Here is a 26,451-nt window from a genome sequence, read left to right as displayed (position 1 = left end):
GTACGAATCTACGTTGATTTTAGGGCCTTGAAGCTGCAGCACAAAACTCACGGCAAATATGCGGAGGTTCGCTTTTGGAACGGCTGGCTTTCTCCTATCCTGTCATCCTCTCTTCGCTTTCGGGACAATCTGAGCAGTTACAGTTCCTTCTATCAAACCTCTTAGAAGAAAAAAGGAAAAAAATCGTTCTCGGAACGCCTGATTTCTTATCTTGTCTTCATTCTCTCTTCGAATTCGGGACGATAAGACCACCTTTGTTACATGTTACTGTTCCCTCCATTTTATACTTTATATTACTATTTTTTTTCTTATTCTTTTCAAGACGTTTTCCTTAACCCACTCCATTTTCTCAGAGAAACCTGTCACAATGAGAAGACCATCATGTTGAGCATACCCGAGAATAATTTAGAACTGGGCCGACCACCCCGATTGTGTTATCCCTTGGTCATTCTTCTGACTCGACGCGATCCCTGTAATCTGCATCCCAATGAACCGGTAAGTACCTCTGTATATCTTGTGGCTGGGGCCACAAGCTGAGTTTAAACTCGGTTAAGTTTAATTCTCGGATTAGATAAACTATCTGATTGGCCGCGGATTCGATTTCCGCCCGGGGCGGATTTTATCCTGAACGGATCATGTTCGTTTTCAGAAAGGCTAGTTCCCTTTGACCTGACATAGATCGTTACAAAATCTTTACCAAGATGTTTATCTGTTGAATGTTTATCTGTTGAACATGTCTAAGTAAAGTTCTTGAAGTATCTACAAGTAGCCGGTAATTCTTGCCCAATTTGGTTTTTGCGTTATCTGAAGGATTACCTGCCCGAATTTGATATAATCACGGGACGATATACGACTTCACTCATGCAATTTTTCCTGCTTCATATCCAAGATATTTTATTACCTATCATCCCTTATCTTCTCGTTCTTGCAAATACATATTTGTCTATGTATGCTAGAATTTTTCTTTTTTTCTTTTTTCGAGATAATTTTTAAGTGGAAAATTCTCTAATAAAAGTTGTCCAACCTGTTTGTAAAATAAGGACAAAAAGAAGAAAAAAATGAACATAATGAAAGAATACAAATGAATGTGTGTAGACTGCATATTCTTCATTCTTGTTAAAATATGCACTAAAACTAGATGCAGTATATGTTTTTTACCCTTTTGATGATGCTTTATCACTTTTCTTGATTCGATCTGCCTCACTAAACATGTCATGAATGACAAGTGGTATGCAGACAGAAAACCTGCAACACAATTCGATGCAAACGCTCGTCTGATATACAGATGGGCGTGGGTTCAAACCCAGCTGAGGTATTGGAATTTTGTCCTATGAATAAAGAGCTCTTCATATATTCAAGGCTCAACTTGAACATAATCAACTTTCAATGGGTAGTTCATGTCCCTATATGAAACCAAAGACTTTTCCACCATCTATCCAATGGTCTTGCCGAATCTCTAGCATTAATCGACTTAGATTCGAACTCGCGCCTTCTGGCTTACCGAGCGACTATTTCACCACGAAGGCAAAACCTTACTCATGTCTGACACACCTGCGTGATTATTTTAATATTTATGTCTTTAACTAGCATAATTAGCATGGGTATTTAAATAAGAAGGAGGTATACTGAATTATTATACCACGACCTGTGTGATGCTGTTGGCATACTAATATTTATAGGGTGCCCCCCGAAATTCTCATCCATTTGTGTAAAACTCTATAGATACAAGGCATTTAACACAAGTTTTGCTTTCTGACAAAAATTACCCTTGCATCCCCCGAAACAGAAAATAAACCATCGACTTCTAATTCTTGCTAATAAAAAGTCGACTTTTTAGCAGCTTTTTATTGGTCATAAAAAGTCGCAGAGTGTGAACGGGCAAGAACATGGTTAAATAGAACCACTCCCTGTATGTCCATGGATTAGGGCCTACACACATCTATACTTATCACAAGTATCCGGGTATCAATCAAGAAGGAAGTGTTCTTGATCTATTAGCTACCTATACCTCAAGTTTGAGCTTATGACTTATGATTACTCATGATAGGTCCATGGATTAGGGCCTACACACATCTATACTTATCACAAGTATCCGGGTATCAATCAAGAAGGAAGTGTTCTTGATCTATTAGCTATACCTCAAGTTTGAGCTTATGACTTATGATTACTCATGATACTTATGATTAAGACTAATCATCATAAGTACATCGTAAAAATCAGCATAATTTTCCTACACGCACAATAATATCATTATTACCTACATTAAATGATTGGATGTTATGCTGGGCATTTTTATGGGTTCATCAATTGAAACATGGAGGAAAAGACAAACGCGAGAATTTAATGGGATGCCATCAGTTGTTGACTAGGCTAATAAATTGAAACCTAACTGAAAACTCCATGGAGGAAAAGACAAACGCGAGAATTTAATGGGATGCCATCAGTTGTTGACTAGGCTAATAAATTGAAACCTAACTGAAAACTCACGTGGTAGCCTATGTGACGATTTGCATACTATTTTCAGGGCCATGCATCATTACATGCACGAATCCCGTACCCTAATGTGTACTGGTATTTTATCTCATCTAGGAGCATGTTAGGTTGATTTTTAATGCACACAAAAAGCCCACTCTGAGGCTTAGGTGTAGGGGCAAACACTGCAAACAGCCCTAAGAGTTGGGTGAACCTTATACAAATCTACGTTGATTTTAGGGCCTTGAACTTGATTTTTGACGATTTGCATACTATTTTCAGGGCCATGCATCATTACATGCACGAATCCCGTACCCTAATGTATACTAGTATTTTATCTCATTTATGAGCATGTTAGGTTAATTTTTAATGCACACAAAAAGCCCACTCTGAGGCTTAGGTGTAGGGGCAAACAGCCCTAAGAGTTGGGTGAACCTTATACGAATCTACGTTGATTTTAGGGCCTTGAACTTGATTTTTGAGAAACCTGCCACAATGAACCTGCAGCACAAAACTCACGGCAAATATGCGGAGGTTCGCTTTTGGAACATAATGATCCATTGGGAACTGGTTCATTCAACGTTCTATCGCCTCTGACTAAGCAGCTTCTGTTTCCCGAAGAAGGTCACCCTGTGATGAGAGTTAGATAATCCTTCTATTGTTTCTCTTTTGAGAAGTATTGTGTTTAGAGCTTTCTTGTCTCTTGTGAGTAGGTCTTGTATTTCAGTAGTCAATATATTAGTTTTCATATCTAACGGATTGAAATGGTGTACTGATGATCGTAGTACGCCTGAATAGGTCTACGATGAGCACACACACTATCAGGTAGACATGACAGGTAAGGCTGAAAAGTTAGATAATCCTTCTATTGTTTCTCTTTTGAGAAGTTTTGTGTTTAGAGCTTTCTTGTCTCTTGTCAGTAGGTCTTGTATTTCAGTAGTCAATATATTAGTTTTCATATCTAACGGATTGAAATGGTGTACTGATGATCATGGTACGCCTGAATAGGTCTACGATGAGCACACACACTATCAGGTAGACATGACAGGTAAGGCTGAACAGGTTCGCCTGTCAGGTCTACCTGATACCTGATAGTGAGTGACCGGCCTAAGTTAGCGTTTTGGGTTATAAATGATCCATTGGGAACTGGTTCATTCAACGTTCTATCGCCTCTGACCAAGCGGCTTCTGTTTCCCGAAGAAGGTCACCCTGTGATGAAAGTTAGATAATCCTTCTATTGTTTCTCTTTTGAGAAGTTTTGTGTTTAGAGCTTTCTTGTCTCTTGTCAGTAGGTCTTGTATTTCAGTAGTCAATATATTAGTTTTCATATCTAACGGATTGAAATGGTGTACTGATGATCATGGTACGCCTGAATAGGTCTACGATGAGCACACACACTATCAGGTAGACATGACAGGTAAGGCTGAACAGGTTCGCCTGTCAGGTCTACCTGATACCTAATGATCCATTGGGAACTGGTTCATTCAACGTTCTATCGCCTCTGACCAAGCGGCTTCTGTTTCCCGAAGAAGGTCACCCTGTGATGAGAGTTAGATAATCCTTCTATTGTTTCTATTTTGAGAAGTATTGTGTTTAGAGCTTTCTTGTCTCTTGTGAGTAAGTCTTGTATTTCAGTAGTCAATATAGGGGGTCATATTTCTCCTTTACTACAGGCGAGACTACTATTGGTAAAGCGTCCTTATAAACCTAAAAACGGCTACTTTCTCTGTAGCGCGGTCAAACTTTCTTGACTTAGCGGGGCGGAGCGCTACCGCGCTCCTGAATCAGCAACCTATGAAGAAACGCCACCACAACTTGGGCGGTACCGTACCAGATTTACATCAGCAAAAAGTTTCATGATTTCTAAGAACCAAGACTCCAATTCAGATTTGGGATTTCCCTGCCTGAGTCGATTCAATTAATTTAGTAATAAAGTTTGTAGAATAATTTCTTCCAAGCAAAGACAACTTTCATTTCCGATAACTGGATGTGGAACTGGTGAGTTTTTCTGGGGGTCATATTTCTCCTTTACTACAGGCGAGACTACTATTGGTAAAGCGTCCTTATAAACCTAAAAACGGCTACTTTCTCTGTAGCGTATAATATCTCTAGTAGCGCGGTCAATCTTTCTTGACTTAGCGGGGCGGAGCGCTACCGCGCTCCTGAATCAGCAACCTATGAAGAAACGCCACCACCACAACTTGGGCGGTACCGTACCAGATTTACATCAGCAAAAAGTTTCATGATTTCTAAGAACCAAGACTCTAATTGAGATTTGGGATTTCCCTGCCTGAGTCGATTCAATTAATTTAGTAATAAAGCTTGTAGAATGATTTCTTCCAAGCAAAGACAACTTTCATTTCCGATAACTGGATGTGGAACTGGTGAGTTTTTCCAGCAAAAATGGGAGCAGTCCAATTTCTAACTATAAAATGTGACGTGTTTTTTCTCCAATGCTATAAAATCATAAATACTCCTATGAGTCGAATTACAGGGATTCCCAACTAGCGGCCCGCGGGCCACATGTCGCCCGCCAGACCATTTTTTTTTCTTTCTTATTGTGGGGTGGACTCCGAAAATGTGGAGCATCCACTCCCCCTTCTCCTCAAAATCCTGGATACGGGCCTCCTAACCTGTGTATGTGGCCCGCGAAGTACCTGACAATGTAGCATGTGGCCCGTGTACACATGGAAGTTGGAAATCCCTGGCCTTCTTTTGAAATGATATAAATACTCTTATGAGTCTCATGTGCTTATGTGTATATTAGCAATGTGTAGCATGTGGCCCGTGTACACATGGAAGTTGGAAATCCCTGGACTTCTTTTGATGAGTCTCATGTGCTTATGTGTATATTAGCAATGTAACTCGGTTGATACACATAACAGTGTATATTAGCAATCTGTAGCATGTGGCCCGTGTACACATGGAAGTTGGAAATCCCTGGACTTCTTTTGATGAGTCTCATGTGCTTATGTGTATATTAGCAATATATGTAACTCGGTTGATACACATAACAGTGTATATTAGCAATCTAACTGGGTTGATATACATAACACGTAACATTTATTATAGTACATGCACGCTGGGGTTTTTGTTGGGAACGAGTTAAACCACTTTGGTTTTCTGACCAAAGCCTTATCATGATGTCATACTTTGAAAGAGAGAGTCCTGACTCCTGTGACTGTCAGCTTTTGTACATAGTTGCACTTTGTACATAGTGTGTACTTTGACTATCTTAGATATTCAACACTACCAATAGAATTATATAAAATAAAGATAAAAAAATGGTTGAGTGATATGGTGTTATACAGTTATGAAGATATATATATAAATACTACTACATAATCATTAAATTCTATACCTATATATTGTTATCATTATTACTATTGTTATTATTAATATTTGACGTTGTACTTATACGTGTTAATGTAAAATCATGTACAATAAAAAAATATATCTTATCTTATCTTATCTTATTCTTACATTCCTAGTCTCCTCTCGAATATTTCGTAACCATATTAGTTCAAGGTCATACAGAAAACCAAAGTATCATCTGGAAGAGCTGCCCACGCGCCCACACCTCGTTTAAAATTTGGACCGTGATCCGTGATCTTGAAATTTCAATTACTTTGTATGTTATTGACCCTCGGCCATAGTAGGTAGGTACACAAGACACATTTTAACTAAAAAAAAAAATGTAAATCTATAAATCACGATTTATTTGTGGTGAAGCTGAGAGCTTCTTCACAATTTTTGTGGATATCACAGCATTACTAAGAGCCTCCTTTACTATTTCTGACATGTCTACATGTAATTTTTCTTTTTACTCTGGTTATGGCGCCACTGGTCGCTACTTGATTAAAGTAGCTACTCAATTGTCCTCACGAGGCTGAGTACACCCCGAAATCCAAGCATAGAGCCGAAAAAACTTCGGACACATTTTAACTCTCTTTCTCGGTTCTGTTTTCCAGATATCCAATGCACGGTATCGAGTCAAGTTCCTTACACACTGCAAGTCCTGTGGGGCGTGTCTATCCGAGAGCTTCATTTGTTCCTGTGGAGACCTTGGAGTATGTTCGTGTCAGCCGTTCAGAACGATGTTCTCCCACCTGGTCTTTATCAACACAAAGGCATTTGCATCAAGTATCCTTTATAAATAGCATAGCTACGAAAGAAGATATAAAGAGGGAATGTCAAAGTCGTTTATTTACTGTCAAACTTTCTTGACGTGGTGGGTTGGATAGCTACCGCGCTCCTTAATTTATTATTTAATTTAATGTAGTTAGGTATTATAGGTGTTTCATCTACAAGTATACTGCTGGCCAAAAAGTCTAAAAAAAGACAGTTGAATTTTTAAGCAAACTTAACGGGCTGCGCGAACGATCTTACTATAATAAGAGTTAAAGCGCCTGATTGGAAAAAAAAACTTAGTGGAAAATTTGTCAAACAATTATAAACATTTCATATGTAGATACCCAAATGGAATGCCACAACTGCCACAAGTTTTGCTTAGGTATCTAAATTTATTAGGCACGAAGGTTGGGCACCATTTTTTTGTTGCAAACATGTGCAAACATCCGAAAATAAAACCACACTTAGGTACCGCCCCCAGTCGTTTTGAACAATGAAAAACCATAGATAAATATTGAAACAACACCTTGTTTAGTTTTCTTTAGAGGAAATAATGGACCATTTGAAAAGTGGGGGTACTATATTGAGGCGTAATGTATTTTCGCTGCTTGTCAATTTTATAGTGCCGTAAAGGTAGTCAAATGCGGAACGGGCACGATTGCCACACCTTACTAACTCCTTAGTGTGGTAACTGTTGTTTACTTGATGGAGAAAGACAGCTAGATACTCTAGATAGGTATTATCGTATTTAAGTACCACGGCAGTCACTGCCTAATCCTTATTACTGTATTGTTTCATCAAAACTCACAGTCTGAAAGTAAAACTTGGAACTTATTGTGAAGTGTCTACTCTGTATTATCGTATTTAAGTACCACGGCAGTCACTGCCTAATCCTTATTACTGTATTGTTTCATCAAAACTCACAGTCTGAAAGTAAAACATGGAACTTATTGTGAAGTGTCTACTCTAATACCTAATGCTATTTTCTCAAACCGGTTTGGTTAGAACTATGTACACTATTTTACCTCTATGTAGCAATTGAATGCCCTTTGACCTGACATAGATCGTTACAAAATCTTTACCAAGATGTTTATCTGTTGAATGTTTATCTGTTGAACATGTCTAAGTAAAGTTCTTGAAGTATCTACAAGTAGCCGGTAATTCTTGCCCAATTCGGTTTTTGCGTTATCTGAGGGATTACCTGCCCGAATTTGATATAATCACGGGACGATATACGACTTCACTCATGCAATTTTTCCTGCTTCATATCCAAGATATTTTATTACCAATCATCCCTTATCTTCCCGTTCTTGCAAATACATATTTGTCTATGTATGCTAGAACTTTTTTTTTCTTTTTTCGAGATAATTTTCAAGTGGAAAATTCTCCAATAAAAGTTGTCCAACCTGTTTGTAAAATAAGGACAAAAAGGAGAAAAAAAATGAACATGATGAAAGAATACAAATGAATGTGTGTAGACTGCATATTCTTCATTCTTGTTAAAATATGCACTAAAACTAGATGCAGTATATGTTTTTTACCCTTTTGATGATGCATGGTAATTATGAGTACACAAGTAGACCAGTATATTTTGTACTACATATTTGTTTTAATCGCGGTTATGTACCAGATTCCAAATCAACTAACTAGTTTCATGAAAAGAGAATCTTACATGTCATGAATGACAAGTGGTATGCAGACAGAAAACCTGCAACACAATTCGATGCAAACGCTCGTCTGATAAACAGATGGGCGTGGGTTCAAACCCAGCTGAGGTATTGGAATTTCGTCCTATGAATAAAGCTCTTCATATATTCAAGGCTCAACTACTATTTTACCTCTATGTAGCAATTGAATGCCCTTTGACCTGACATAGATCGTTACAAAATCTTTACCAAGATGTTTATCTGTTGAATATGTCTAAGTAAAGTTCTTGAAGTATCTACAAGTAGCCGGTAATTCTTGCCTAATTTGGTTTTCAGTGTTATCTGAGGGATTGCCTGCCCGAATTTGATGTCACTGGATGATATACGACTTCACTCATGCAATTTTTTCTGCTTCATATCCATTCCAAGATATTTTACTACCTATCATCCCTTATCTTCTAGGATCTGGACTAATGAAATGCACGTTTGTATGTACTCTGAAAGAATTTTATAAAATTGTGTTGGAAATTCGACAGATTTGGGTTGGACTTCACCAACATTTTTTCAGCCCTTATGAGGCCTGTTAAGCTAACAGCCTGTTAAGTTCCATTTGAATTGTATAGTCTTAACAGGGCTGTTAAGCTAACAGGCTGTTAGAGGCTAAAAAGTAAGTTGGTGAAACCCATCCTTAGGCTATAAGTACTAGTCAACGATTGTCCAAGGGGTTTACAACACTCCTTTTTTTTTCTTTTTTCGAGATAATTTTCAAGTGGAAAATTCTCCAATAAAAGTTGTCCAACCTGTTTGTAAAATAAGGACAAAAAGAAAAGTAAGTTGGTGAAACCCATCCTTAGGCTATAAGTACTAGTCAACGATTGTCCAAGGGGTTTACAACACTCAATCCTTCCAATAGCTCGAGATAGAAGATAGAATCCTTCCAATAGCTTGAGATAGAAGATAGAATCCTTCCAATAGCTTGAGATAGAAGGTAGAATCCTTCCAATAGCTTGAGATAGAAGATAGAATCCTTCCAATAGCTTGAGATGGGTACGGTGCCAATAGAAGGTAGAATCCTTCCAATAGCTTGAGATAGAAGATAGAATCCTTCCAATAGCTTGAGATAGAAGATAGAATCCTTCCAATAGCTTAAGATAGAAGATAGAATCCTTCCAATAGCTTGAGATAGAAGATCATTGATGACAACATTGAGAAACATAATGTTAAACAAGTTCAAGTGGTAGGCATTTAAATCAGTGCTGACCCACTCCTATTCTTTCAACAGGTACTCACGGAATGCAAAATACAGATGAAATAGTTGCTGATGATAAAATAGTTGCTGATGATATCGTGGCATTTTAATGGGCTACACAAATAGTCACCTACCAAATTTGTAGATTAGTTTTTTAAGACGGCCGTATGCAGGTTCCATATACAGCTAGATTAGTTGGCTCACTAAACTCAAATGTCACAAGCCAGGTTTTATTGAATCTAAAATAGTCACCTACCAAATTTGTAGATTAGTTTTTTAAGGCGGCCGTATGCAGGTTCCATATACAGCTAGATTAGTTGGCTCACTAAACTCAAATGTCACAAGCCAGCCAGGTTTTATTGAATCTTGTCAACGGGTAACGTATAAACTGTTCACGATCCAGTTTGCCCCTATCCCCCAAAATATTCTATGTGTACTACATACTAACGCCGATACCCATTTCAACAAACACTAGGTGTTACAAAAGTTGGACAGGTGTGAATAAAAATTTGAAATCGCCCTGCCAACTCGACCTTTTGAGAACCAACTGTTCCGTTCTTATCCTGCCTCGGTGGTGTAGTGGTCAAGACGCTCGCCTTGTAAACACGTGGGTGTGGGTTCAATCCCAGCCGAGGTATGAAATTTTATCCTCAATATATTTAGAGAATTTGACCACAGAAGTAGCCTATTGCTGGAGTAAAGGGACTTTTCAGTCCTATGCGAGCAGTATAAATTAGCACTGTTATTATTCTTTGGTTATGATTTACGAATGATTTTCTTGGTGGACGAGTCCAATTTGATTTAGCCGAAGCGTATCTTCCCACCTTGGTTCCGAATAGCTCCAGGCAAAATATTGTTTGGTTGCCAATTGCCAATCCGGTTTTATCAATTGTTTTCAAGAGAAGATGAGCTCCATTATCACAATCATTGTTTATTATTACACGTCCGTCCATGGCTTCTGATTTTTTCCGAGTAAGTTCTTACAAGAGATAGAGAAATAAAATATGGTGGAGGGGTTTCATACATCGATCGGCAGACCAAGCGGAACGATTTCGGTTATGTATGTAAATTCTTGTAAGTCAGCCTAGTTGTCTTGGAAGGTAGCGGGCCTGTCTTGTAACCGCTAGGTCGTGGGTTATATTCCCGCCCCGACCGAACTTCATATACAGATAAGGTTCGCTCTCAGAACGGCTGGCTTTCTCTTATGGTAGCAGAGCGTGGTTACTTGTGAATGTCATCAGACATCACCTATGGCTCTGGTGCTGCAGAAGAGAAACTTCAATAGAAGTCGAAACCAGTTGGTTAATTTTGAGAAGGCGATAGAGGCAATCAAGAATGACCCTCTTGGAGATGACAATTATGAAGCAGTAAGATTCAAATATAATTATTTCATAGACAGATTGAAGGTATATGAGACAAGAAGGGATGAGCTGAAGACGGCTGTCCAAGAAGATGATCTGAATACCCTGATCCCAAACAACGCTAATGATATTGCGATGGGTTCACTTTGATAGAATATCTGAGTTACTTAATAGGATTACCCTACCAGAATATTCACTATAGTTTCCTTTTCTCAGGAAAGGTACTGATCCCAAAGGAGGGTGAAGATTTGTACAAGAAGCTTTCATTGTTATTATTGGCAATAGAAGAGTCGCTGAAACAGTATCAAGTTCTAAGAGGAAGGAAGGAAGAAAATTATGAGCTGCTGCGTGATGACGTCGTTGTTGAGTACGTTAACCCTGTTGAGGACCCTTTTCCAGATTATGTATTTGTTTGTGAAGCTGAGGAAACAAAAGAAACTTGTGATGAAGAAGAGGAGCTGAAGCTCCACGATGATGAGACTACTCCTTCAAGTATGGAGACTAGAACAGAGTGTCCTGGTCCTGATACAATGGTGACTACTGAAGATAAACCACTTTTTTGGAATCAGGGGACCCCAAAACGGATATTTCCACCCATTTCCCGATTTTGAAAATTTGGACCGATTGCAATACTTTGTCATTACCTTGAATAGGTTCCCTATACGTAAAGGTAATAGAAAGTAAAAATGAACATGATGAAAGAATACAAATGAATGTGTGTAGACTGCATATTCTTCATTCTTCTTAAAATATGCACTAAAACTAGATGCAGTATATGTTTTTTACCCTTTTGATGATGCATTATCACTTTTCTTGATTTGATCTGCCTCACTAAACATGTCATGAATGACAAGTGGTATGCAGACAGAAAACCTGCAACACAATTCGATGCAAACGCTCGTCTGATAAACAGATGGGCGTGGCTTCAAACCCAGCCGAGGTATTGGAATTTCGTCCTATGAAAAAAGCTCTTCATATATTCAAGGCTCAACACGTTGTTGATGAGTATATTAGCCCTTTAGATGAAGTTATTAATGATTGTGATGAGTTCACAGAAGACTGTGACATGGCTGAAGAAGAGGAGTTGGTGCTCCATGATGAAGTTTTCCCTGAAGATAAGATGTCTCCTTCCGGTATAGAGACTGGAACCGAGTGTCCGGATTCAATGAAGACTATGACAGATGATGCCCCTGATGAGAGTATTGTGAGTGACGATTCCGGCATACTTGAGTTCACAGAAGACTGTGACATGGCTGAAGAAGAGGAGTTGGTGCTCCATGATGAAGTTTTCCCTGAAGATAAGATGTCTCCTTCCGGTATAGAGACTGGAACCGAGTGTCCGGATTCAATGAAGACTATGACAGATGATGCCCCTGATGAGAGTATTGTGAGTGACGATTCCGGCATATTCGAAACTAATACTCCAGAGTTGGAGTCGGGTGAAACCCCTTTGGATTCGGCATGTGACGGTTACGTGCGTGTGCGCGTGCCAGACGCTCTGAAACAACCGGTGCTTTACGGGCCCTTATTTGATACACCAGAATTCTTTGGTTATTTGTATTTTATATTTCTCAGATTTTGCTTATTGTTGTCAATGTTTAAAATTTTCAGCTCCCCCAAGAAGTTAATCAATGTCAATGTGAAGCGCGGCAAGATATTAAGGTTCGATGGTAAAGTTGGTTCAGTTTATGCTTATTTGATGTGTCCAAACCATATTGTTGTCTATGTTTAAAATTTTCAGCTCCCCCAAGAAGTTAATCAATGTCAATGTGAAGCGCGGCAAGATATTCAGGTTCGATGCTAGAGTTGGTTCTGTTTATCCCTATTTGACACGTTATGCATCCCAACTAATAGGTACCTTGCCAAGCTATTTTCCTGTTTTCTTGTCTAATGAAACATTTAACTGTGCACTTTTGTTCCACAGGTTTCAAGTGGGTTAATAATCTCGGAGTTCTCTTGTGGCCAATATTCAGATTTCGAATTTTCAATGATTGTAAATATTTTAGCTTTGGTGCTTGTTTTCTTGTGGCCAATATTCAGATTTCAAATTTCTATTGATTGTAAATATTTTAGCTTTGGTGCTCACTCAACTTTTTGTAAACTTTCTGAATTTGTAAGCTTTGATTTTCAATTTTGCTCAATGCTCACTCTTATTTTTTGATTGTACAATTTTTTATACTTTTTGATGTATTAAAGCCTTAGAGCTCATTTCCGGTGGGGAATGTCGCGAAAGTCGCGATTTAAACACGAGAGTGTTTCATAATTATTCAATTTAACTTAATGGTTGCTAGGGAGTGTAAAATATTGATACTGGTTGCTAGGCAGATATCGATTTTTCTCGCCTAGGAAAACAACAACATAGAGATTTTTTCAGTTCGTAGAAAATTTGTACAGAGAAAATTTAGTAGAGAAAATTTATAGGAAGCCTACTTCGAGAAGCCTAATTTTGGAGAAGTTTTTTTTGGAGAAGTTTATAGAGAAGTTTTTTATTAGAAGTTATTAGAAGAGAGACATTGTGTAAAAGTATAGAAGACATTGTATTGTGACATTTAAAGCTTTATTGTGAATAAAAATTACCTATTTATCGTTATTTGAAACCCTGAAGTTCCTCTCTGTGCCTAAGTTTATGAGTAACCACCCTTCAGGATAACATCTTCCCCCAACTGTGTGGTGAATCCCCCAAATGCTAATCAGCTAATCTTTGGAACGGCTGGCTTTCTCCTATCCTGTCATCCTCTCTTCGCTTTCGGGACAATCTGAGCAGTTACAGTTCCTTCTATCAAACCTCTTAGAAGAAAAAAGGAAAAAAATCGTTCTCGGAACGCCTGATTTCTTATCTTGTCTTCATTCTCTCTTCGAATTCGGGACGATAAGACCACCTTTGTTACATGTTACTGTTCCCTCCATTTTATACTTTATATTACTATTTTTTTTCTTATTCTTTTCAAGACGTTTTCCTTAACCCACTCCATTTTCTCAGAGAAACCTGTCACAATGAGAAGACCATCATGTTGAGCATACCCGAGAATAATTTAGAACTGGGCCGACCACCCCGATTGTGTTATCCCTTGGTCATTCTTCTGACTCGACGCGATCCCTGTAATCTGCATCCCAATGAACCGGTAAGTACCTCTGTATATCTTGTGGCTGGGGCCACAAGCTGAGTTTAAACTCGGTTAAGTTTAATTCTCGGATTAGATAAACTATCTGATTGGCCGCGGATTCGATTTCCGCCCGGGGCGGATTTTATCCTGAACGGATCATGTTCGTTTTCAGAAAGGCTAGCTTTCTCCTGTCCTGTTCTTTCTCTCTTCGATTTCGGGAACAGAAAAAAAAAAAACCTAGTTGAACCTAGGTGAAACTCAGGTTGTGGGCCCAGCCAGTAATGAACTAATTATAATTATTATTATTATTATTATCTGTAATCTACATACAATCTCTGTAATTGACAACCAAATGAACTAGTAAGGACAACAAGTATCACTTTTTCCCGACTGACTTTGACTGAAAAGTCCGTTGACCTCTGCGCCGTAGATGGTACTACACGTGTTGCAAATGTAATATATTTACTGTCAAACTTCTATCAAACCTCAAAAAAAAAAAAAAAAAAACCCTAGTTGAACCTAGTTGAAACTCAGGTTGTGGGCCCAGCCAGTAATGAACTAATTATAATTACTATTATCTGTAATCTACACACAATCTCTGTAATCGACAACCAAATGAACTAGTATGGACAACAAGTATCACTTTTACCCGACTGACTTTGACTGAAAAGTCCGTTGACCTCTGCGCCGTAGATGGTACTACACGTGTTGCAAATGTAATATATTCACTGTCAAACTCTCTTGACTTGGCGGGGTGGAGAGCTACCACGCTCCTCAATAACGTACTTGAATGTTTTAAACTTGGTCTTGTTTATTTCGCTCCAATCCTCAAATTATTTTATCGGCCTTACGTAAATTCCTCAAACACTTACGGAAGCTCTTTTTACGTAACGCAAGATGTATAACATATGAAAAAAGATTTTCTAAAGAAAAAACGAACACTATTAGTTTTTTATAGAAGATAGAATCCTTCCAATAGCTTGAGATAGAAGATAGAATCCTTCCAATAGCTTGAGATAGAAGATAGAATCCTTCCAATAGCTTGAGATAGAAGATAGAATCCTTCCAATAGCTTGAGATAGAAGATAGAATCCTTCCAATAGCTTGAGATAGAAGATAGAATCCTTCCAATAGCTTGAGATAGAAGATAGAATCCTTCCAATAGCTTGAGATAGAAGATAGAATCCTTCCAATAGCTTGAGATAGAAGATAGAATCCTTCCAATAGCTTGAGATAGAAGATAGAATCCTTCCAATAGCTTGAGATAGAAGATAGAATCCTTCCAATAGCTTGAGATAGAAGATAGAATCCTTCCAATAGCTTGAGATAGAAGATAGAATCCTTCCAATAGCTTGAGATAGAAGATAGAATCCTTCCAATAGCTTGAGATAGAAGATAGAATCCTTCCAATAGCTTGAGATAGAAGATAGAATCCTTCCAATAGCTTGAGATAGAAGATAGAATCCTTCCAATAGCTTGAGATAGAAGATAGAATCCTTCCAATAGCTTGAGATAGAAGATAGAATCCTTCCAATAGCTTGAGATAGAAGATAGAATCCTTCCAATAGCTTGAGATAGAAGATAGAATCCTTCCAATAGCTTGAGATAGAAGATAGAATCCTTCCAATAGCTTGAGATAGAAGATAGAATCCTTCCAATAGCTTGAGATAGAAGATAGAATCCTTCCAATAGCTTGAGATAGAAGATAGAATCCTTCCAATAGCTTGAGATAGAAGATAGAATCCTTCCAATAGCTTGAGATAGAAGATAGAATCCTTCCAATAGCTTGAGATAGAAGATAGAATCCTTCCAATAGCTTGAGATAGAAGATAGAATCCTTCCAATAGCTTGAGATAGAAGATAGAATCCTTCCAATAGCTTGAGATAGAAGATAGAATCCTTCCAATAGCTTGAGATAGAAGATAGAATCCTTCCAATAGCTTGAGATAGAAGATAGAATCCTTCCAATAGCTTGAGATAGAAGATAGAATCCTTCCAATAGCTTGAGATAGAAGATAGAATCCTTCCAATAGCTTGAGATAGAAGATAGAATCCTTCCAATAGCTTGAGATAGAAGATAGAATCCTTCCAATAGCTTGAGATAGAAGATAGAATCCTTCCAATAGCTTGAGATAGAAGATAGAATCCTTCCAATAGCTTGAGATAGAAGATAGAATCCTTCCAATAGCTTGAGATAGAAGATAGAATCCTTCCAATAGCTTGAGATAGAAGATAGAATCCTTCCAATAGCTTGAGATAGAAGATAGAATCCTTCCAATAGCTTGAGATAGAAGATAGAATCCTTCCAATAGCTTGAGATAGAAGATAGAATCCTTCCAATAGCTTGAGATAGAAGATAGAATCCTTCCAATAGCTTGAGATAGAAGATAGAATCCTTCCAATAGCTTGAGATAGAAGATAGAATCCTTCCAATAGCTTGAGATAGAAGATAGAATCCTTCCAATAGCTTGAGATAGAAGATAGAATCCTTCCAATAGCTTGAGATAGAAGATAGAATCCTTCCAATAGCTTGAGATAGAAGATAGAATCCTTCCAATAGCTTGAGATAGAAGATAGAATCCTTCCAATAGCTTGAGATAGAAGATAGAATCCTTCCAATAGCTTGAGATAGAAGATAGAATCCTTCCAATAGCTTGAGATAGAAGATAGAATCCTTCCAATAGCTTGAGATAGAAGATAGAATCCTTCCAATAGCTTGAGATAGAAGATAGAATCCTTCCAATAGCTTGAAATAGAAGATAGAATCCTTCCAATAGCTTGAGATAGAAGATAGAATCCTTCCAATAGCTTGAAATAGAAGATAGAATCCTTCCAATAGCTTGAGATAGGTACTGACAGACACGGAAAGTAAGCAATAGTAAAATCTGAACCATCTGTTCTCATTGACGACAACATTGAGAAACATAATGTTAAACAAGTTCAAGTGGTAGGCATTTAAATCAGTGCTGACCCACTCCCATTCTTTCAACAGGTACTCACGGAATGCAAAATACAGATGAAATAGTTGCTGATGATATCGTGGCATTTTAATGGGCTACACAAATAGTCACCTACCAAATTTGTAGATTAGTTTTTTAAGGCGGCCGTATGCAGGTTCCATATACAGCTAGATTAGTTGGCTCACTAAATTCAAATGTCACAAGCCAGCCAGGTTTTATTGAATCCAGTCAACGGGTAACGTATAAACTGTTCACGATCCAGTTTGCCCCTGTCCCCCTTGTTTGGCATAAATGAAATGTTACTGACCCGATACAACCGAGAATCATCATGGGCCGAGCTTTACAAGCAGGTTATGATGTAATAGAGAACCTGATACTGGTACCTGTTACTTGTTAACCTAGAAGGAGTTATGCCTACTCGTCTCGTCATTTGAAAGGTGTTGGCAGAGCTAGTAATCTGTGTCCTCTCTCTATGCTTATCTCAGAGTAACGGATAGTCAGCTCAAAGGTAGGGCTGGGATGTGTCGAGAATATTAGGGGGAAATCTTATATTATAAAATCAAGATCCATTCACACATTCACATTTCACACACTGATCGCTCTATCTCGAACTAATTCAACTAGTCCCCTATAAAAGAAGGTCATTTGAAAAAATTTGAAGGACATTTGCTTTTTAGAAGGAAGAAACCGAATCATTAACCTTACCAGACTTTGTGAAAATGAATCTCTTAATTTTGCACGGTTTTTAAAATAGACTGTAATATGAAAAACTTCTGTAATTGAATGAATGGGTATTCCATTTACCTAATTATTTTAATTTCAAATGAATAAATAGTCACCTACCAAATTTGTAGATTAGTTTTTTAAGGCGGCCGTATGCAGGTTCCATATACAGCTAGATTAGTTGGCTCACTAAATTCAAATGTCACAAGCCAGCCAGGTTTTATTGAATCCAGTCAACGGGTAACGTATAAACTGTTCACGATCCAGTTTGCCCCTGTCCCCCTTGTTTGGCATAAATGAAATGTTACTGACCCGATACAACCGAGAATCATCATGGGCCGAGCTTTACAAGCAGGTTATGATGTAATAGAGAACCTGATACTGGTACCTGTTACTTGTTAACCTAGAAGGAGTTATGCCTACTCGTCTCGTCATTTGAAAGGTGTTGGCAGAGCTAGTAATCTGTGTCCTCTCTCTATCCTTATCTCAGAGTAACGGATAGTCAGCTCAAAGGTTGGGCTGGGAATCATTTGTCGATAATATTGGGAGGAAATCCCCTATTGATGAGGGTCATTTGGAAATCTGGGGAATATTGCAATTTGTCTGGCTGAGGGACTATAAACAGAGAGTATAACCTGATACTGGTACCTGTTACTTGTTAACCTAGAAGGAGTTATGCCTACTCGTCTCGTCATTTGAAAGGTGTTGGCAGAGCTGGTAATCTGTGTCCTCTCTCTATGCTTATCTCAGAGTAACGGATAGTCAGCTCAAAGGTGGGGCTGGGAATCATTTTTCGATAATATTGGGAGGAAATCCCCTATGAATGAGGGTCGTTTGGAAATCTGGGGAATATTGCAATTCTTATTGGTACCGAGACGATTATTGGTACAAGTAGGGCCAGTATCGGCTATTTAAGCCCTATGTCACTGCGACCTGATTAGATCTTGTGTAGATACATTTATCGATTGTGGCGAATCATGTGCTGGAGCTTTAAGATATGAAACTAGAGGTGTATCCGCGGGAGGATTACCAACTTAATTCGAAGTGCCGAACGATAGGACCCGTGACGATTATTGGTACAAGTAGGGCCAGTATCGGGTATTTAAGCCCCCATGTCACTGCGACCTAATTAGATCTTGTGTAGATACATATATCGATTGTGGCACATCATGTGCTGGAGCTTTAAGTGAGACTAGAGCTGGAGCTTTATGTGAGGCTTGAGCGGGAAGCTCGTGATTTTTTGGACCTTAATAAAATTCACCGAAAAAAGTATTTGCAGTGAAAACTTTATTTCTTTATTGGGATTTTTAACAAAGCCTACGGCTACATTAATGTTTTGAATTTTACGGACAAAATGGTCTTCTTGTCGCAAAAGGAAAGATCGCCTGGTGAAAAGGAGGGTGTATTTGATTCCTAGTCCAGGGATGAAATAAATTGAATTATCTTCGTTATTTCACAGTTCGACCACTTCCACAAGTGGTAGAAAATGCCTTGGGCATAATTCACCCCAAATGATTAGTTTACTTTAGCTTTAGAGAGTAAGTTGAATTGAATAAGAAGCTAGAGCTAGTTGGTGGAACTTTTTTGAATAAATGGGCTATTGATTTGGCGAACTTCGTTTTCCACTCAGAGCTTTTTAGAGAAATTTTACCATTTTTTGTGATGACATTGTTCATTATTGATTTGACTCGGAAAATTAGAAAGACATGTATCTTATTATGTATGGAAAGACATGTAGGTATAAATTCTTTTGACGAAGAGTTGATAAATGGGAATGCCTCTATTCCTTAGATAAGTTAAGTTAGTCTTAACAGATTGAATATCGAAATTCGTGTTTTTCAGCCTCGAACCTTTTTTTTTTCCTGACTTTTTTTAAATTTAATGATTAATTTAAGAAGTACCTACCTAATTAGTTTTTCTTGTATATATCAGCCATCTCCATTAACTTGTTATCAATTAAAAAATTTTTGAAGTATGGCCTACAGTAAAGGAGAAAAATGAAGCTTCAAAGGTAGGGGAGGGGGGGTGGTCGGACCCCCTCGACCCCAATTTTCAGAGGCTGACATACAGTAAAGGAGAAAAATTAAGCTCGAGGGGGGGGGGGGGGCTTAATACGGCCCTGGGGGTGACAAGGTACATAGATTGACGTGCTATGAACTGGATTTACGAGACATACTACGGGATGGGCATGCTACAACACACACCACATGAGTCTAATGTAGCAGTTGTTTTGTGGCTACAATGTAAAAACCCTTTTTTTTTCGAGGTTGTTAGAATAATCACAGTACTATCACGTCACGTGACGTGTTTTTACCTTTACTTACTCAAGTAAGTAAATAAGTAAAAGGGCGAGGCAATGAAACACTCTTTTTTTTTTTTTAAAAAAGAAAAAGGGGGGGGAAAAAAAAAACCTTTTTTTTTTTTTTTTTTTTTTTTTTTTTTAGTTGATAAATTATTTTCTCATAACAAGACATTAAAAATGTCCTTAATCAAACAATTGTGTTGCAATTTCTTTAATTTGTATTTATCAAGTATTTTTCTTTCTTTTCTTTCAGGTGGCTCTGGTAAACGTGGTGCATATCAAGGACGCCGTGTGTACACTACCGACCAATATCTTAGCGCAGTACCTGAAGCAAGCAAATGGACAATTGTCCTCGCTCAAAGTAAGCGAAAAACGCCCGGTTTAGACAGGTCTTATTGAAATTGAAACGGCTTTCCCCAGTGTGGCTAGATCTTATTGTGCCGTCAAACGGCTTTCACGTTCTTTTTTCGTCGTAGAAAATAATGTAAAAATCGGACTGCCAACCTAGTCAGCTTGGTTGGCAGCGTGTCTGCCTTCAAAGCGCTAAGTCGCGGGTTCGATTCCCGCCCGGGGCGGATTTATCCCGAACGGATAATGTTCGTTCTCGGAACGGCTGGCTTTCTCCCATCCTGTCTTCCTTCTCTTTTCGATTTCGGGACGATAAGACCTTAGTTACAGTTACCTCTATCAAAAATTTTGGATGCTTGCTCGGTTATTCATAATATATGTATATATTGTGTGTTTCAGCAACTGTATCTGGCCACAGGCAACCCCTCCCCGAGTAGTTACGAGGACAGCACCGAGACAGCTCGCCTCGAGGCCAGCGCCATGATAGAGCAACAACTCTGTGTCGTGTGCCAAACCTCCCCTCTCTCCCGGGCCCTACTCCCCTGTCGACACACCTGCTGTATCTGGCCACAGGCAACCCCTCCCCGAGTAGTTACGAGGACAGCACCGAGACAGCTCGCCTCGAGGCCAGCGCCATGATAGAGCAGCAACTCTGTGTCGTGTGCCAAACCTCCCCTCTCTCCCGGGCCCTACTCCCCTGTCGACACACCTGTATTTGTGCCACCTGTTTCACCAAACTCAACCAGTGCCCCATGTGTCGAAGTCAGATCAAGAGCTATTTCTGTGTGCGGCCCGAGGATTATCTGTCCCAGACTCCGGGAGCTCCATGCAATATTAAAGCTGAGGGTCAGACCGGAGCACCACCGGATAACAGATCGTGGCTTCGGTTACGACATAGGATTACCAATTTAATTCGAAGTGCCGAACGATAGGACCCGTGACACAGATGAATCTATGTTGTCCAGTTTCAGTTAACGTCGGTGGACGCGGTCCACTATGTGTGGACACAGTTTAAAAGATAAGAAAAGGTTATTTTCCTTTCGGGAACCGATTCCGACACCGCGTCATCTTGTGGATTTCCTATAGTTTAGTGTTAGTGCAGGTGGCATGTCATATTCCGAAAGGGAACCGGTTTCTTTCCGAAAGTTTCCCGAAAGTAAAATACACCTTATGTACCTCCCTATTGACTACCAAAAAGTCCCCAAGGTCAACGTTTCATGTCTAGCAAATATTGAACACATTCCTCCCGTTTAGATAACAGATCGTGGCTTCGGTTACGACATAGGATTACCAATTTAATTCGAAGTGCCGAACGATAGGACCCGTGACACTTATTGGTACCGAGACGATTATTGGTACAAGTAGGGCCAGTATCGGCTATTTAAGCCCTATGTCACTGCGACCTGATTAGATCTTGTGTAGATACATTTATCGATTGTGGCGAATCATGTGCTGGAGCTTTAAGATACAAAACTAGAGGTGTATCCGCGGGAGGATTACCAATTTAATTCGAAGTGCCGAACGATAGGACCCGTGACGATTATTGGTACAAGTAGGGCCAGTATCGGGTATTTAAGCCCCCATGTCACTGCGACCTAATTAGATCTTGTGTAGATACATATATCGATTGTGGCATATCATGTGCTGGAGCTTTAAGTGAGACTAGAGCTGGAGCTTTATGTGAGGCTTGAGCGGGAAGCTCGTGATTTTTTGGACCTTAATAAAATTCACCGAAAAAAGTATTTTACAAGTAGGGCCAGTATCGGGTATTTAAGCCCCCATGTCACTGCGACCTAATTAGATCTTGTGTAGATACATATATCGATTGTGGCACATCATGTGCTGGAGCTTTAAGTGAGACTAGAGCTGGAGCTTTAAGTGAGGCTTGAGCGGGAAGCTCGTGATTTTTTGGACCTTAATAAAATTCACCGAAAAAAGTATTCGCAGTGAAAACTTTATTTCTTTATTGGGATTTTTAACAAAGCCTACGGCTACATTAATGTTTTGAATTTTACGGACAAAATGGTCTTCTTGTCGCAAAAGGAAAGATCGCCTGGTGAAAAGGAGGGTGTATTTGATTCCTAGTCCAGGGATGAAATAAATTGAATTATCTTCGTTATTTCACAGTTCGACCACTTCCACAAGTGGTAGAAAATGCCTTGGGCATAATTCACCCCAAATGATTAGTTTACTTTAGCTTTAGAGAGTAAGTTGAATTGAATAAGAAGCTAGAGCTAGTTGGTGGAACTTTTTTGAATAAATGGGCTATTGATTTGGCGAACTTCGTTTTCTACTCAGAGCTTTTTAGAGAAATTTTACCATTTTTTGTGATGACATTGTTCATTATTGATTTGACTCGGAAAATCAGAAAGACATGTATCTTAACATGTATCTTATCATGTATGGAAAGACATGTATAAATTCTTTTGACGAAGAGTTGATAAATGGGAATGCCTCTATTCCTTAGATAAGTTAAGTTAGTCTTAACAGATTGAATATCGAAATTCGTGTTTTTCAGCCTCGAACCTTTTTTTTCCTGACTTAGAGTAAGTTGAATTGAATAAGAAGCTAGAGCTAGTTGGTGGAACTTTTTTGAATAAATGGGCTATTGATTTGGCGAACTTCGTTTTCCACTCAGAGCTTTTTAGAGAAATTTTACCATTTTTTGTGATGACATTGTTCATTATTGATTTGACTCGGAAAATTAGAAAGACATGTATCTTATTATGTATGGAAAGACATGTAGGTATAAATTCTTTTGACGAAGAGTTGATAAATGGGAATGCCTCTATTCCTTAGATAAGTTAAGTTAGTCTTAACAGATTGAATATCGAAATTCGTGTTTTTCAGCCTCGAACCTTTTTTTTTTCCTGACTTTTTTTAAATTTAATGATTAATTTAAGAAGTACCTACCTAATTAGTTTTTCTTGTATATATCAGCCATCTCCATTAACTTGTTATCAATTAAATATAAAATATTGTGGCTGTGCTTTTTTATTGTTAGACAAAAAATGGAAACGTCCTTGTATATTCTATATTATTGAATATATTGATATATTCTATAGTATTGATTTATTTGCTTTATTAGGACTCCCAGGATAGGACATTTTCAACAATAGTATTGATATATTTAGCATTTTAGCAACCTCCGTGGCCGAGTGGGTATCACACTGGGCTTGCACGCAGGAGGTCCGGGTTCGATTACCGGCGGGGCCGAGGTTTTTTTCGGCTCTGTGCTTGGAGTTCGGGGTGCACTTAGCCTCGTGAGGACAATTGAGTAGCTACTTTAATCGAGTAGCGACCAGTGGTGGCATAACAAGTCAAAGAGACGAGCGATAATAAATATGATGATTGAGTAAATGAAAGACATCCTGTTATTTCCATTTTTTATTTTTATTTTAATCACTTTCCTTGACTCTTCTGTATAATTTACATAAATTTGTTTTCTTCTATCGCCTTACATTATTCTTTTTTTATCTTTATAAAAATTTATTTAGTTTAAAGTTTGTGTTGTTGCCTTCGTTTCATTTTTTTACTCCTTAGTTTCTCAATTTAATTGTAGACCTTCCTTGTTTAGTTGCTACGAATTTGTTTTGTTCTGTCTAATTTGTTTATAAAGTTTTTCTTTTTCTGTAGATATACATTTTTTATGCATTTTTCTGATGAGAATACATGGTACATCCTGTTATTTCCATTTTTTTTTTTTTTTTTTTTAAATCACTTTCCTTGACTCTTCTGTATAATTTACATAAATTTGTTTTCTTCTATCGCGTTACTTTATTCTTTTTTTTTATCTTTATAAAAATTTATTTAAAGTTTGTGTCGTTGCCTTCGTTTCATTTTTGTACTCCTTAGTTTTTCAATTTAATTGTAGACCTTCCTTGTTTAGTTGCTACGAATTTGTTTTGTTCTGTCTAATTTGTTTATAAAGTTTTTCTTTTTATGTAGATATACATTTTTTTATGCATTTTTCTGATGAGAGTACATGGTATTTTTTCGTTTGAAGAGTGGAAGTTCTAATTAAATGGAGCTCATTTTCTCCATCTGTGTTTCGTTAGTTGTGTTTTCTGTGCCTACAGCAAACATATGCCGTACCTACCTACCTATAGGTATGATAATTGTATGGAATGCTCTGTGTGCAATCCACTTGCTTTACATCTATTATTCTATTCTTATTGTTACCGAGAAATGAAATTACCTGTCCCTTAACACCAAGATTTTATCAATTTAATAAATTTTATTGTAAAATAAGAAGCACTAATGAATTTACAACTTAGAGGTACCTATTTGTAGAGTGATGTAAATTATTATTTATAAATGAGCATTATGTTTAATGCAATATCCAAGTGATTTTTTTCTAATAAAGTTGTGAGAAGAAACCTTTTTAGTTGATAAGTGTTAATAAGTAATATTTTTTCATTTTGTTTGTACATTTTTTTCTTTACCAACACAAATTTGTGGAATTCCGTCCGTTTAAATTTGTTAGTTTGGTTTATGATTGAACGAGAATGTACAGAATCAACGCCCTGAATCAATATAATCAAGTTTTTATTCCATGAAACTAAAATTGAATTTTTAGCTTTGCCTTTGGTTAGACTTTGTTTACTTCGATTAGTCGAATAAAATTCAATTTTGTTTGAATAAAGTTGTGAGAAGAAACCTTTTTAGTTGATAAGTGTTAATAAGTAATATTTTTTCATTTTGTTTGTACATTTTTTTCTTTACCAGCACAAGAAATTTGTGGAATTCCGTCCGTTTAAATTTGATAGTTTGGTTTATGATTGAACGAGAATGTACAGAATCAACGCCCTGAATCAATATAATTAAGTTTTTATTCCATGAAACTAAAATTGAATTTTAAGCTTTGCCTTTGGTTAGCCTTTGTTTACTTCGTTAAGTCGAATAAAATTCAATTTTGTTTGTCCGTAGACTGCTAAAGTCTTGGCCCTGAATTCAGCGATTGTCTAATGATAACCAATACAATTTCATAGGAAATCTATGACGTAGTTTCAAACGAAGGCGTAACAAAAACAAAGAAAACAAAAATGTCAAACGGTCCTTATTTAAATGGAAAACAATGAAAAGCAAGCGCAGGTTTCATATGAGCACATTGCTTTATCACGAAAATTTATTATGGATGCTTGCTATGCAGAAGGTCCCGGATTTCCAGTCAGTAAGGTAGCATATATCTGACTTTTATGCCTCGTCTTATCGCTGGGATTTTAGCACATTGCTTTATCACGAAAATTTATTATGGATGCTTGCTATGCAGAAGGTCCCGGATTTCCAGTCAGTAAGGTAGCATATATCTGATTTTTATGCCTCGTCTTATCGCTGGGATTTTCATCGACTCCTCATTTAGTCTCACGCAGCTGAGTGCAATAGCCAGCAACACGTGTGGTTTCAGAAGTCCACCCTTCCAGACATCATCCACTCCTGACGCTGCTCAACTTCAGTGACCCATTGAGATCTGGTGCATTCAATTTGTTATTGCCGCTGGCGCTATTTCATTTTTAAAGCCACAATGTTTCCATGATAAGTAAGAACGGTGAGCATCTAAGGCCAGCCACTCACTATCAGGTACACCTGATCAAACTTAATTTACTTATCAGGTCTATCTGATACCTGATGAGCACACACACTATCAGGTAGACCTGACAGGTACACCTGATCAAACTTTATTTACTTATCAGGTCTGTCTGATACCTGATGAGCACATACAATATCTGGTATACCTGACAGGTACACCTGATCAAACTTTATTTACTTATCAGGTCTGTCTGATACCTGATGAACACACACACTATCAGGTATACCTGACAGGTACACCTGATCAAACTTTATTTACTTATCAGGTCTGTCTGATACCTGATGAACACACACACTATCAGGTATACCTGACAGGTACACCTGATCAAACTTTATTTACTTTCAGGTCTGTCTGATACCTGATGAGCACACACAATATCAGTTAGAGCTGACAGACGGAACTGATTAGGTCTACCTGATAGTGAGTGGCTGGCATAACGTACATTAATGTCATTAATAGAAATAAAATAGTCTTGTGTTGACCGTGCACATTGTACTCCATGTGTTTGCAAACAGACTAGACCTAAGGTCCACGTGAGTCGAGTATTCGCCATGCTAGAGACATG

The 26,451-nt window shown here is 38.1% G+C and overlaps 1 protein-coding gene and 2 long non-coding RNA genes across 3 annotated transcripts in view; 2 read left to right on the top strand and 1 right to left on the bottom strand.

The window, feature by feature from the left end:
• The window catches only part of LOC103514528 (cell growth regulator with RING finger domain protein 1-like), a 30,000-nt gene extending 8,762 nt beyond the window's left edge, over positions 1 to 21,238 (top strand). Inside the window, exons 3-8 of the mRNA XM_026827475.1 lie at positions 354 to 495; positions 6,359 to 6,615; positions 13,840 to 13,981; positions 20,202 to 20,309; positions 20,696 to 20,784; positions 20,901 to 21,238. Coding sequence (XP_026683276.1) covers positions 354 to 495; positions 6,359 to 6,615; positions 13,840 to 13,981; positions 20,202 to 20,309; positions 20,696 to 20,784; positions 20,901 to 21,228 — 1,066 coding nt within the window. The 3' untranslated portion in view covers positions 21,229 to 21,238. The remainder of the gene's footprint in view (positions 1 to 353; positions 496 to 6,358; positions 6,616 to 13,839; positions 13,982 to 20,201; positions 20,310 to 20,695; positions 20,785 to 20,900) is intronic.
• A 936-nt stretch (positions 21,239 to 22,174) lies between these two features.
• Positions 22,175 to 23,231, bottom strand: LOC113469630. Its single transcript, XR_003392987.1, has 2 exons — positions 23,155 to 23,231; positions 22,175 to 22,822 (listed from the first exon to the last, which is right to left on the bottom strand). It is a non-coding gene; the product is annotated as an uncharacterized LOC113469630 (long non-coding RNA).
• On the top strand, positions 22,642 to 23,308 carry LOC113469631. Its single transcript, XR_003392988.1, has 2 exons — positions 22,642 to 22,710; positions 23,043 to 23,308. It is a non-coding gene; the product is annotated as an uncharacterized LOC113469631 (long non-coding RNA).
• Positions 23,309 to 26,451: the final 3,143 nt, after the last annotated feature.

The sequence above is a fragment of the Diaphorina citri genome, unplaced genomic scaffold, assembly GCF_000475195.1.
Source record: "Diaphorina citri unplaced genomic scaffold, Diaci psyllid genome assembly version 1.1 scaffold1162, whole genome shotgun sequence".
Classification (NCBI taxonomy): domain Eukaryota; kingdom Metazoa; phylum Arthropoda; class Insecta; order Hemiptera; family Psyllidae; genus Diaphorina; species Diaphorina citri.
This window is presented reverse-complemented; position numbering and strand designations above follow the sequence as displayed.